The 14,836-nt window shown below is 42.4% G+C and overlaps 1 protein-coding gene across 1 annotated transcript in view; it reads right to left on the bottom strand.

The window, feature by feature from the left end:
- Positions 1-14,836, bottom strand: part of LOC147017112 (ammonium transporter Rh type B-like) — a 45,570-nt gene that overhangs the window by 24,236 nt on the left and 6,498 nt on the right. The window contains exons 2-4 of the mRNA XM_085846499.1: positions 5,468-5,669; positions 3,592-3,784; positions 2,778-2,928 (exon numbers count right to left, since the gene is read on the bottom strand). Coding sequence (XP_085702625.1) covers positions 2,778-2,928; positions 3,592-3,784; positions 5,468-5,642 — 519 coding nt within the window. The 5' untranslated portion in view covers positions 5,643-5,669. The remainder of the gene's footprint in view (positions 1-2,777; positions 2,929-3,591; positions 3,785-5,467; positions 5,670-14,836) is intronic.

The following is a 14,836-nucleotide window of genomic DNA, read 5'->3' as shown; positions in this document are numbered from 1 at the left end:
ATGTATTCGGCCAATGCAATTGCCAGATCATCCCAGGCAAGATCTAGTGGTAGATTGGATGGGACCTCTTCCCTCTGTACACTCGCTATTAGTGATCAATTATTACAGCAAGTACAAGGAAGTGGAGATATTTAATGTCCACAACTAGTGCAAGAGTTATCAATAGCATGGAGGAAACCATCAGTTATCATGGATTGCCATTACCATCAAAACTGACAAATTTGAAGAATTCAAATAGTATTGTGAGTACAATGAGATCAACTACTGTAAGGTGACCGCAAAATGGGCAGAAGTGAATGGGGGAGGTAGAATGACAGAACTCCTCCCTCCAGAAGTGGGTCCAGATCACACAAACAGAATGGCTCGAGCGGAAGAAGGAACTTCAGGAATACCTCACCTCGTATCATGAAATCAACCACCCCACAATGAATTGAATAAGTCGCGTTGAGCTGCTATTTAACAGGAAAATGGGAGGTAAACTTCTTCAGACCAACCGCTGGATCTCAATGTGCATGATCACGATGCTGAACTGAAAGGAAAAGCCAAAGTGTGGGCAGATGCCCATAATGATGCACATTATTTTGACGTCGACCCGGGGATCAAGTACTGGTCCAACAGGAGAAAACCAACAAGCTGAGTACGACCTTCAACCCGACCCCTCACACAGTGGTGAGCAAGAATGGTAATTGTGTGATTGTCCAGGCTTCAGATAGAGCGCCGTACAGCAGGAACACGAGTCCTGTTTCATGGTATATGGCTGACTGTTCCATCGGGAATGATGGAGATGAGTGGAAATATGAACTGTGCTAACAGCATCGAGCTGCCAGCGGTTACTCCTTCTCGCCCACCACATCTCATAAAAGAGGCTCAATATTTGCTGAATATAACACCTCCAATCTTTCAGTGCACACATCCTGGAAGAGAGAAAAGGGTACTGAAGAAGTATGATGATTTTTGTTGCAATTTGCCATGCAACAATGGGGTAGAATAATCCCTTCAATTTAAAGACAGTGTTGGGTTGTCCACCCCGACCGTGTGAACATCGTTCATAATGTTTGTTTGCATGTTCAGTTTGAACTCATTTGCATTTTATGCCGCAAATCATATCCCCTGGTTATGACACTGAGATGATGTGACTGAAACAAAGGAGGGCTGTCGTGTACTTGATGGACGTCACTACAGCATGTCTGTGATCTCCTGGAAATATTAGGCTGGGGGCATGGAGGAATAAAGGAGATTTGATTGATTACATTCAGGGATTGTAATCGGTCACTGCATCCTTTGCATGGAAGTGCTGGAGATGCAATAGTAAAATTTAACCAGAGAGTTGGTGTCAAAGCCACCCAATGCTCGCCTGTTTATACATTTATCGTTTTTAAAAGACGAGTCTAATAATATTTTTTTATGAAGCATTGCAGTGAAGTCTGATCCAAATAATTTTAAAGCAATATATGTATTTGTATATTGTAATCAGTAAACTAGTACACATATTACATGAATGGCAAGCGTCTAGTTTAAACAGGCGAGCATTGGGTGGCTTTGACACCATCTTAGGTTGAAATAAAAAAATTTAAATAGTTTGTTAATTTCAACTTCACTACACCAATAGTATACCCCAAAGGAACCTCCATGACAAATATCAGCATCCAAGTACACATATTAAATTAATGGCAAGCTTCTAAAAAATAACTTGCACCAAAAACTTTAACGTTGATGTGCTACAAAAAAGTTAAGTTCAAAACAGGTCAAAAATTTAAAACATTTGAAATTATTTTGTAATTTCAACTTCACTACACCAATCGTATACCCCAAAGGAACCTCCATGCCAAATATCAGCATCCCAGTACACATATTAGATGAACGGCAAGCTTCTAAATAACTTGCACCAAAAACTTTAACATTGATGTGCTACCAAAAAGTTAAGTTCAAAACAGGTCAAAAATTTAAAACATTTGAATTTTTTTAATTTCAACTTCACTACACCAATAGTATACCCCAAAGGAATCTCCATGCCAAATATCAGCATCCGAGTACACATATTAAATGAACGTCAAGCTTCTAAATAACTTGCACCAAAAACTTTAACATTGATGTGCTACCAAAAAGTTAAGTTCAAAACAGGTCAAAAATTTGAAACATTTGAAATTTTTTAATTTCAACTTCACTACACCAATCGTATACCCCAAAGGAACCTCCATGCCAAATATCAGCATCCCAGTACACATATTAAATGAATGGCAAGCTTCTAAATAACTTGCACCAAAAACTTTAACATTGATGTGCTACCAAAAAGTTAAGTTCAAAACAGGTCAAAAATTTAAAACATTTGAATTTTTTTAATTTCAACTTCACTACACCAATCGTATACCCCAAAGGAACCTCCATGCCAAATATCAGCATCCCAGTACACATATTAAATGAACGGCAAGCTTCTAAATAACTTGCACCAAAAACTTTAACATTGATGTGCTCCCAAAAAGTTAAGTTCAAAACAGGTCAAAAATTTAAAACATTTGAAATTTTTTAATTTCAACTTCACTACACCAATAGTATACCCCAAAGGAATCTCCATGCCAAATATCAGCATCCGAGTACACATATTAAATGAATGGCAAGCTTCTAAATAACTTGCACCAAAAACTTTAACATTTTCACGCTCACGCTCACGCCGGGGGTATTGCTATAGCTCTCTGTTCTTCAAACAGGTGAGCTAAAAAACAACATTTTCATATAAATTACTCCAAATGATGTATGAAAGTCATATCAGTGGCACTGACCTTTAAAACACTTATGGCGATGTGTTCATTCACAGCAAAGAAAACTTCTTCTAGTACTGTCATTACCAACAGTTGTAAAGGACTTGTTTTACCCAACATGGCACCAAAGCTGATGAGGACTGCTGCTGTGCAGAAATCGGCATTTATCATCCTGTGAAGAGAAACATACGTGTCATGTATGAGCAACATTATTCATTTTCGTAACACAAGGCTCGATTTGCTTTAAAAATTGTAAAAATGCAACTTCACAGGTGCATTTCAAAACGGATTCTTCTCTATACACTGCACATGACTCTTTGAATGGCCATTTTTATGACCTTTAACAGAGATAGTAAATTGTGGAACTAGCGCTGCTTGTACAACATCGGTTTATTCCGGACAAGCAGTTGTCTTTTGCAGACATTTTTTTTTGTTGTTGGCAAATAGTCACGAAGACAATTTGCATCAAATCCTATCAGGTTGTCTTCCAGGATAGTGCAGAGATAACGCAGAGATATTGACCCGTGTAGCCTGTTCTCATACCATGGTGTTCTTTGTGAAGAGTAGGCGAGTTACCAGTGGTATCCTGGCCAAATTCCAAATTTGTGCTCTAACTCTCCGAACAACAAACACTTAACAAACAAATACCTCCAATCCAAGTTAAGGGAGGTCTTTGTCCTGCTAAGGACTGAAAATAGGCTGGTGTGAATGAATGAACGAATGAACTATATTGTTACCATGGAGGAAATCCAAAATGAAACCAAGGTAGTTTGAAAACTCCAGCAATGATCATTTTTTACCGTACACTAACAAGAAGGATGTTGACTGATCTCACCCCTCCATGCCAATGTGGATTGTCAGAGTGTTGGAATCGAAGTGGTGTAACCATCCTTGCAGTAGCACTGCCCATTGCAGACCAAATGCTGCGATTAAGAAGTTGAAACCCACGCTGCTGAAACTGTAGCGCTTTAGGAAAGTCATGAGGAAGCCAAAACCAATGAAAATCATGACGTGTACATCTTGAAAGCCTGAAAAAAAAAGAAAACACAACATGGTATAAGCTCAAAATGGTGCTGGCAGCACAAGTTATGCACACTCGCTTCTGAGCTGTCCAGCTTGGGTTGGAATCATGGCCAAGCTATAAACTGCCATCGTGGTGTTTCACGGGCAAGGTGATTCATCGATGCGTGTGCCATCCCACGGATGGACGTTAAACTGGGTGTTCCGTTTCTCGGCATTAGTTGGTGGATGTTAAAGATTCTACAGTGTCCTTTGCGAAGCGGAGACGAGCTACCACCGGCACCCTGGCCAAAATCCAAATTCCTGCTAAAACCTTCAGGTGGCACTGCATCAGCATAAGAGCTGTGGACCCAGCAAATGCTGCTACCCCACAGTCACATGATACACACAAAAGAGTAATAAAAAGAAGCTCAAAATAGATGTGGAAATGTTATTACCAATCACCTAACTTAAACCCCCTTTTGTGTGTGCACTGCACAGAAGGATTTAGGAATCATTAAAAATAAAACAGTTAAATAACTGGAACGGCACTCAGTAGAGCACACACCTCCACCAGGCTGACCAGTTTACATTTTGTATCCCACTGATAGGCCAGATCCAGATCTTCACCAAAATCTAATAAATTTGTCCTCGTCACACACCAAACACGTCCACCAAGCTTTGTCCAAATCGGTCCACAAGGTTTTGAGATGTTGTGCTACATATCGTTTTTAGCCCTGTTTTTCAATGGTGAATAATCACTTTAAAAAAAAAATTAATTCATAAAACATTATTGCATCCGGATCCGAATCCGGATCTTCACCAAAATCGAAAAATTTTGTCCTCGTCTCACATCCAACCTTTCCATTAAATTGTGTCCGAATCCGTCGGTAACTTTTTGAAATGTCCTGCTCTCAGACAAACAGACAGACCGACAGATAAACAGACAGACGGGGTGAAAACGTAACCGAGAAAAATTCTGGCCTATCAAGCACATACTACCTGTTGGCCGAACCGCAGCATCACTTTTCTCAACAGGTTGGCACTCATTTTGGATGACCCAGGCAGGTACTACTGAGGTTGAATTCTGACCAAAGGTATGAACCTTTCCTAACCCAACCCTCTTCCTGATTTCAGATCTTTCTCTATCTCTATCTCTAATTTCCTGTTTGTTCATTACCTCGTTGGTTGTGCTCAATGTTTGACCCACAACCCCACTGTCAATTTAATCTTGCTCCTCCGAGACCCTCGCTTTTGTGGAGAGAGAGGAATAAAAAGGTGGGAAGCTTACAATCACCTATTAGCATGATGGTTTAATCTTCACAAACTCTGCTCCTCAAGCATTGATATCAATTATACTTATTTTAAATAATCCACATTATGTTCGACTTGATAAGATCGAACCAATAGTTTACTACCTGTTGTGTTCTGTCTGTAATTGGATGTTTACGTCCATAATTACATCACGCACGCACCAGTTGGGGGTTGGGAGGGCCAATAAGAAGGGCTGAGACAGTAGGAAGTGTAGCATCGAATGGATGTGAGATGTTAGAATGCCATCACTTTATCCGCCACATGAAAGATAAGCAGGCCATTCCATCCAGTCACTCATATAAAGGGTGATTCACAATGAAGTGAAGGTTCTAAGCTATTTTCTAACAGTTGTCTGTGTGAAAACATGATTGTTGGGTGAGCAATTAAGGGCTACTCACTTGGGTATCTGGAGTAGAACTCATTTTTCTGTGCTTCTGTGTTATTTGTTTGTTCCTTTGCATCGGCATCATGGTCATATCGAACAAATATGGCAAACAGGATAAGGATCACGACCTCAAACACCAGTGCCACCACCGGTAACTTGGGGTTCATTTTGGTGTGGTAGATCGCCATGGTACCGGTTCACAATTTTCATATGAGCTGCAAAAGGACACCGAACAAAAGCACAACAACAGGTGGAGTTAAGAGAAAGAAACTACTTTAAATACTGTCTTCAGAATCATTGTATGAAGAATGTCGTCTCTCTCTTTAACAGCCCTTCCTTAATCTTACATATAAAGCCATGTCTTTCTTCGAAGATCCCAGGGTATGTACGGTGAGCTATCAGATACTAGGCCTCTGGCCAATACCAACATTGTGTTTTTTTATTTTTAAACAGCGGTCTATTGTTGGAGGTTTGAACTAGTATCAGATACAAACATGGGAAGACATCAGTGTACCTTTGCATGAGTTGTCACAGCTTCAGTAGACAATGGACAAATCAATATAGCATTTGGGATCGCTCCACACATGGCAAGGGAAGTGCTCAGATAGGAACTCTCAGCGGGGTTACCTGTTTAATTAGCACTACCAGGAGCAGGTAGTGGGAATACAGTACCGAGAGGTGAATATAGCTCAGAAAAGCCCACTGTTGCATCTTTTTATTTTTCACTTTGCTTTAGGTTGACGAAGGGTGCACTGTTGGAAAAACGGAGAAATAGGAGGTTTATGCAGTAATGCTTCATCAGGATTAAAAAAATATACAGGGCGAGTCAAAAGTAGCGCCTGATTTCTGTTTTTTCGGCTGTCAGATTCTTTCTGGGAAGTCATGTTGTTAATAATTGTCTTGCAGATTATTATTAATTCTCGTAATTTATTTATTTTTGATTTTGTTTTGTACGCTATCGCTGCGAGTTTGGAAAGTTACTGAATTTGCACCAAATTGAGCTTAATGGCACAATTAACAGACACAATTGTGTCTACTGGGCTGCGAATAACCAAAGAGTGACAGTTGAGAAGGAGGTAAATTTACCTGAAGTGACAGTGTGGGCAGCCATATCTCCATTAGGGATAATTGGACCCTTTTTCTTTGAGGGATCTGTCACTGCAGAAATTTACCTGGATATGCTGCAAACCATCTTTTGGCCCAGGGTACAAGATCAGGACTGTTATTTCCAGCATGATGGAGCTCCACCTCATTATGTACGTTATGTTCGTCAGTGGCTTGATGAAAACTTTCCCAGAAAGTGTATCGGCCGCAGCGGTCCACTCGAGTGGCAGGCACGCTGCCCAGACCTTACACCTCCAGATTTCTTTATTTGGGGGCTCATGAAAGACCTTGTTTATCGTGAAAAGCCTCGTACCATTCAGGAATTGAAGGCTCAAATCACTGCAAAGTTTGAGGAAATTGATATTGAACCCTGCAGACGTGTGTGCCGCTCTGTGATTGCTCGGCTGCAATTGTGCATCAATCACGAGGGAGGGCACTTTGAAAATTGCAAGAAAAACAGCTTGGTACAGTTCCGTAATAATTTTTTCTTGAATAAATGGTTAGATAAACACGTCATTCATTTATTTCTACCTTCTTGTACACTGTAATACAAATGGCAAACAAACAATCAACTGACAGAAATCGGGCACGACTTCTGACTCTCACCCTGTATATATTTGATGAAGACGAACACCCAAAAAGATAAAATAGGAAAATGTGGAAGTTTTCGACGAAGGTGCAGTCGATCCGACCGTGTTTTGCCACCATCAACAGAGTGACTAAATTTAAACACAGCTGGGAGAGCATGGAAGATGATCCAAGGTCTGCACGGCCAACTGAAGCAGTGAACGAACAAAACATTGACGGGGTGGAATCGATGACCGTGAATGATCGACGAGTCGCTCTCCGACATAGTGCGGAATAAGTGGTAGTTGGTATGGGAAGTGTTCAAGCCATCATTAAGAAACACCTTAACGGATGAATGAAGTTGTAGACAATTTACCAAAAGTTCTCTCTCTATCTCTCCCCCTAAACAGCAAACTGCAACTTGTGGATGCTTCACAACAACACCTGGATCATTTCCAAGGAAATCCACACAATTTACTCTCAAATTGTACTCAGGATGAAACATTGGTTTATCATTTTGATCCAGCATCGGAGAATACATTATTCTGTGGGATTTGAATGGAAAGTGATTGCCTTAGCCGAATAAATATGAAATATTGCGGCAGCTCGAGAGTTCAACGGGGAACGGAAGATTTTTCCTTCGGGAGAGGAGCAGGAGGATAACATAGCAGCCAACGATGAGCAGTAGTGGCTCTGATGGTGAGGAAATCGTTGTTGCAGACGAAAACAATTGTGGTGCACAGATGATTATTTCAATTTTTTTTCTTCTTTTCTGACATTATTAATGAAAAGCTTCCCAGTTGCACTTTGTATGAAATTAAAATGAAGGTGTACCTTGTATTCGTAATTGTTTTATTATACTCTTTCTAAAGAAGAATTCGCATGTGCCTTGCATTTCCATTGCCAAAAAGAAGTCGAAAAATGTCAGCGCCAAAGCGTTGGAGTTGCTTAACTACAGCGTCGGACGGAGAGAGAGGGACCTTCAAGAGTTCGAAAAGTGAGGTTGAAAATGCATCCATGATTCGAGTTTCCAGAGTGAAAACCCTCTCTGGCTTCTGGTCCATGCGACTTATCCAGCATGCCAAACAGTTAGCAGCTGAACTGGATTCAACGTCCTGACGCGTAATGATGGAACAGTTGTGTAGGATGAGGTAGGCTCTTTACGCACAATCAATGCTCCTGCAGCAAATATATCCACCGTATGTATGTGAACTGCTCCAGCTGTCCTTCAGCATCATGCAGTCATTGCGGCTATCAAAGGTTGTGTGTGTGTGTGTGTGTGTGTGTGTGTGTGTGTGTGTGTGTGTGTGTGTGTGTGTGTGTGTGTGTGTGTGTGTGTGTGTGTGTGTGTGTGTGTGTGTGTGTGTGTGTGTGTTTTTGACAAGACTGTCTTCACAAACAAAGCTACTGAAGTTACATGGGCAGGGTGTATTTCACACCACCTGTACAATGCTTTCTATACTTGGTAAGGGGTACCAAAATGCAGGATTGTCGGACCTATGTACTGATTTGGTGTAACTACAAAAGCCTCAATTGCTGGTGTACTGGAAGGTCTCAAGTATGATCATGCAGTCCGAATTTATCAGCTAGCATGTGAGCCATGCATGAGGCTGATATGGAAGGACTTCTTTGTATGAATAGGAGAGACACATGTGAATGACGTGTTTGACTTGAATGAACTTCGAAGAAGCACGAGTGACACCTACATGACAATGTGTCGAAAGTTTCTCTAAGGGACATCCTTGAGAAAGATTCATGTGAATACATCATGGAGCTGGTCGGTGTATATCTGAGGGACAAGAACGATGATCTGTCAATGCTCTGGATGCCCTATCTGGAGTAGATGGTGGAGATCCTTCTTGGCCTTCTCAGATCTTCACGAGAAAACAACTGGATCTTTCACCTGGCACGCATCCATGCAATGATCCCATTGTGCTTCACCTGCAAGAGGCTGAATTATGCCTGCTACCAACCATACTATCATGCCAGAATGACCCGACTTTTCCACCGAGCCCCCAGAAATACACATCTACCTCATGTAAGGGGGCTTTTCAGTCCAGCTTGGAAACCGTAACCCCTTCGGGTGAATTCAACCTGATCAGACAATTGAGGAAACAATGAACAAAGACATCCAAACCCCAAGAGGAATGAAACGATTCAGCTTGAAGCCAGGTGCTGTTAGCAGGTACTGTGTGACGGCAAAGTGCAGAAGTATTTACACCAAACAATTGAGAGAGATGATATGCCACAGCACATCCCGCCTGACTCATCCACATCTTAATCAAGCTCGGATTACAAAAGATAAGGCTGATGTCCAATCCCTGGTTGATTAGATGGAGAATATCTGGATAAATCCAATGAGCCAGTCAGCTCATCAGCAGTAATTTTAGCCTCTCCTGAAATGACATGGGCTCTTTCTTTTCAGAGCTCATGAGATCAGGACAGAGAAGTACCAGGAGTTCAAGAAGAACCATCTGGAAGAAAATCCACCGAGTGTAAAATCCCACAACCGAAAGGCAAAACAGAACGTGAAAACATTTTCTAGTGTCAATAAGGGGGAAGGAGAAAGGGGGAAGGGAAGGAGAAAGGGGGAAGGGAAGGAGAAAGGGGGAAGGGAAGGAGAAAGGGGGAAGGGAAGGAGAAAGGGGGAACAGCCACTGAAAGCAGACAGGAACTTGTTTGGGGCAATTCCATATCAGTAAGAACGTAGCCACCCAATAATGATAATCGCCCCTCAGATTTAATCATCGATATGAATTGCTAGTATGCGGTCATAACCATGGTTTACGAAACATAACCAAGTCGACCAATAGCAGGCGTTTTGTTTTTCAAAATCGACATCCATTCAATGTGGGTAGTCCACAGGATTGATGATGAAAATTCAGACGCCTACTTGCTAATTTTGTCGGTGTCAGTCATTCTGTGAACCACAATGATGATAATAGTATGACGTTGCAGTCATAATGTCCAATCGATCCATGATATGATTCGAAAGTCCATAATATGACCCAAACATATGCTTCAGACATTAGGCAAGCTAATAAATGATCAATGCTGATTCTTCTCTTTTTTTCATTGTCTAATTCAGTTATTTTGGACAAGTTTCCCATTTTAACAGCCACATCACACCTGATACCACCCCACAACCGTCCCACCCTAATCCAACCCACCCCATCCATCCATCCATTGGACCATACTCTGTGCAGAGCGTTGGTGCTGCCAAAGCAGTCTCCTTGGCTAATGGGCACAATCCTGGATGGGTCACCACTATGACAGAGTATACCAGCATGCTGACACTCATTTTGCCGACCTCGGAAGGATAACAGGTCAAGTTAACCCCACCGGGTATTAATTCAACAGTTGAGCGGGATTTGAACTCAGGACCCTAGGATCCCAAGTCCACCACCCGAACCATTAGGCCAACACCACCACCACCACCACCACATCCGTGGGGTGTATGTGAGTTTAAATTATTTTCACACTCATGGCATGCCCATGGATATCCTAATTATGGCTACAGACTTTTATGGATATTTATTCAGCCTTTTTCGGTGATCTAAAATTATAAATTTTCCGTGATCTCAAGAGGTCTACCCACTCGCTTCTGAGCTGTCTAGCCTGGGTTTGAATCTGGGCCCAGCTACAAAGTGTCAACCTGGTGTCTTGCAGGGAGCGCAAGGCATCAATGTCCCTCGGATGCAAGTTCAACTGGACATCCTGTCTGCTGGCATTAGTAAGTTAACGTTAAACATCCCAGTGTTATTTGCGAAGATTGGGTGAGCTATCCCTGGCACCCTGAACAAGTTCTACATTCCATGCTACAGAGGGTGTTTGCTATCAGCAGCAAAGCTACACCCTCAGCTAATGATGCAACTTGCAGCCAAGTGCTACGTACGCAGGAAGTAGTAGAGTGGAGTGTGGACTCCAATTCTCTTTAAGTAAATAAGTGCAGCAAAGCGTCACTCCCAATGGGATGGGGAAAGACAAGTCATACAAAAATATGCCAACTCTGGGAAAATTATTACCTCTGCCATCTGCAATGGACAGAGGTTATGTTTTTCACTCCTGTCTGTTTGTGTGCAGTATATCTCAAAATGTTTTGGATGGATTAAGATGAAATTTGGTGGACAGGTTGGGTTTATGACAAGGAAGAATAGATTTGATTTTGGGGAAGATCCGAATCTAAATCCGGATCTGAGAATTTTTTTTAAAGTGATTCTTCACCTTTGAGAGATAGGCTTAAAAACTATATGTTGCACAATGTCTCAAAAAGTTGTGGATAGATTCGGATCGAACTTGGTGGACAGATTGGGTATGTGACAAGGACAAATTAATTCGATTTTGTGGAAGATCTGAATCCGGATACGAGAACTTTTTAATTTTTACAAGTGATTCTTCACCATTGAGAAATAGGACCAAAAACCACATATTGTTGTGGGCTGGGGTTCGGTGGCGATAAACGACCACTAGGTGGAGCAGTTGAGTCTTCTCCCACCGAACACCCAGAATTTAGGTCATGACTCTCAGACAACTCCAAAGATCACGGGTCCCTTGGTCGCCAATATTTTGATGGCGTGAGGTAGGGTCCACTTGTCTAATTCCAATTTACCTAAGTACTCACGCTGTCTAACGACCGGGGAAACCACACCCTTGGCCGCTTTGTCCGAATCGAGTCGCTATCACCGACTCGGATCCGGCGTAACCGAGCGGAAGCTACCAAAGCCACGCCGGACCAAATGAACAATTTACGGCACGAACGGCCTCACTAATTCTCAACATGCACCTTGCTAGGCCAATGGGAGAAAGCACAGAAAACGAGCTGGTACATTTAATAGGGGTTTATTTATAACAATAATCGGGAAGGGGAAGCACACAAAGAGCAGAGTTATCACAAATAAAAGAAATGCAAACCATGTACAATGAAAACACTTTACAATTTCTACTTATACAGACTGGCACCACAGACACACACACAGACACACATACACACACATACACACACATACACACACATACACACACAGACACACACAGACACACACATACACACACAGACACGCACACACAGACACACACAGAAACACACACAGACACGCACACACAGACACACACAGAAACACACACAGACACACACACACAGACACACACACAGACACACACACAGACACACACACAGACACACACACAGACACACACACAGACACACACACACAGACACACACACAGACACACACACAGACACACACACAGACACACACACAGACACACACACAGACACACACACAGACACACACACACACACAGACACACACACACACACACACACACACACACACACACACACACACACACACACACACACACACACACACACACACACACACACACACAAAGAAATGGTGGCCGCTGCCTATATTTGCACCTGCCTGCCTCGTGCGGTGTGCTCGAGCTTGTCCGGTGGGGGACTCAAACCAACCGCCAACAACACAGCACCAGGCCCCAGGGACCAAGAACGGCGCCATGGACGCCATCCAGCACGGGCATGGACCAGATGAGAACACCAGCAGCAAGGTGAGGCTTCCTCTCTTTCTCCTTTACAACGGGGCGAACCTTGCTTGCTTTCGACGAGGCGAACCTTGCTTGCTTTTGACGAGGCGAACCTTGCTTGCCTCCGACGAGGCGAACCTTGCTTACTCTCGACGAGGCGAACCTTGCTTGCTTTTTCTCTATGGCTCGCCACTTCGTCTTGTACTCCCCTCCCCCCAGGTCGAGGGCACTGCTCTGAGGGACTCGCCTCCAGATTGGACGAGGGGTTGTCGGGCGACTCGTGGCCACCCTTCATTGGTCGGCCGAACACTCCCTCTGGCTGGGCGGGGCCGCCCCTGAGGTGGTCAGCCCCCCTGTTAGGCTGGGGTGTGCGTGCGATGCTTGCCCTTCGCTCATTGGCTGGAGGAAACGCTCTATTCCCCTCCTTGAAGCAGAGTCTCGATCCGAAGCGACGGAGGCTCCGCCCACACCCTCAACCAAAAACAGGGGGGCAATGGCGACCGGGTTGAGTGCGGGTCAGTGTCGCTGTTGTTGTTGTAGATGTAATAAAAACCTCACTAAAAAATAACTCGCAGCGCACACACAAAATTCCCATGAGACATAGGGGATGCATTCTAACTATAAACACATGCTTATCAAAATAACTGAACTATGGGGACTCTAGCTGTTTGTGTGCAAAAGACTTCCAGATCCGTAACAATATATATATATATGTATATATATATATATATATATACATATACATATATATACATATACATATACATATATATATATATATATATATACATATACATATATATATATATATATATATATATATATATATATATATATATATATATATATATATATATATATATATATATATATATATATATATATATATATATATATATATATATATATATATATATATATATATATATATATATATATATATATATATATATATATATATATATATATAGATGTTTGTTATGACAGAACTTTAATATGGATACAAACAAACACGACATAATAGTGACCAAAGCTTTTCGTGCTGCTCTCTTCAGGGTATAAAAAAAAAAAATAAAATAAAAAAATAAATAAAAATCGCAAGTGAAGGAGGAAGTGAAGGCACGTGCTTTATACGCAGGTCTCAACAAGGTAGACGCTGATTGGTTCAACCGTAATGACGTCACGGTTAATCCAAACACCCATTGGTTGGCTCATCATCTTCACCTCGAGCTCCCATTGGCTGGAGCAGAGTTCGTCGATGATTGATGTTTGCAACCACATCCTTGAGAACAGGGGGAGGGTTTCCCCTAAGGGATTCACTATTTGTTACCATACTTCCCTTGATCTTTCCATGCTGAAAGAGACACAGAGATCGTACAAATTCCTTTTGACGACATAATATTGGATCGGTGGTAAAGATGAAGGTTGCTTCCAACATGCGTAAATGAAACGAGCTCCGACCTCGGCTCAATATCCTGAACATCTCTGCATTGTACTGGTCTGTACAGATGGGGTTGGCAACCAGGTGTTGTACAATGGCAGATGAAGCAGGTACAGTGGCCGGTGGTCGCTGGATATTTCTACATGCTCGCACTGGTTGTGTTCTCACCCTCACAATCTTTCTTCGAATCGCCAAGGGGGACGTGTTGTTTGACCCGATCAGCCAATCTTAGTGTGGTGTGGCCCACGTACCGAGCTTCACATCGGCACTTAAACTCATAAATAACATTGTTGGTTTGCGAGGTGGGTAGCACATCCTTGTTGACTGACGTCAGCAAACGGCGAGAGGTAAAGATTACTCGGAGTTGCACAGCCAGAAACGTGTTGGACACAATGTTTGATTTGTACTTCAAACCTTCGTGATGATTGCTCTTTCCCAGGGCATCCTAATATGGGCTGGACATATAGACTCCGTGAAGTTTACCACGGAGCTGGAATCGTCAAACTCGTTACCGTTTTTGGACGTTTTGGTTGATAGATCCAACCTTGGTTTCACAACATCCCTCGACTGGAAGCAGACTTTCACAGGGCATTATACTCGGTGGGACTCCTACAGCTCCACGAGATACAAAATTGCCTTGATCAATATCCTGGTTAACAGAGCATAGAGGATTTGTTCACCTTGTAATCTTCCAGCTGAAATTGACAAAATCATGAATATACT

Source organism: Eptatretus burgeri, chromosome 11 (assembly GCF_056783735.1).
Source record: "Eptatretus burgeri isolate ZD-2024b chromosome 11, Ebu_testis_v1, whole genome shotgun sequence".
Lineage (NCBI taxonomy): Eukaryota > Metazoa > Chordata > Myxini > Myxiniformes > Myxinidae > Eptatretus > Eptatretus burgeri.
This window is presented reverse-complemented; position numbering and strand designations above follow the sequence as displayed.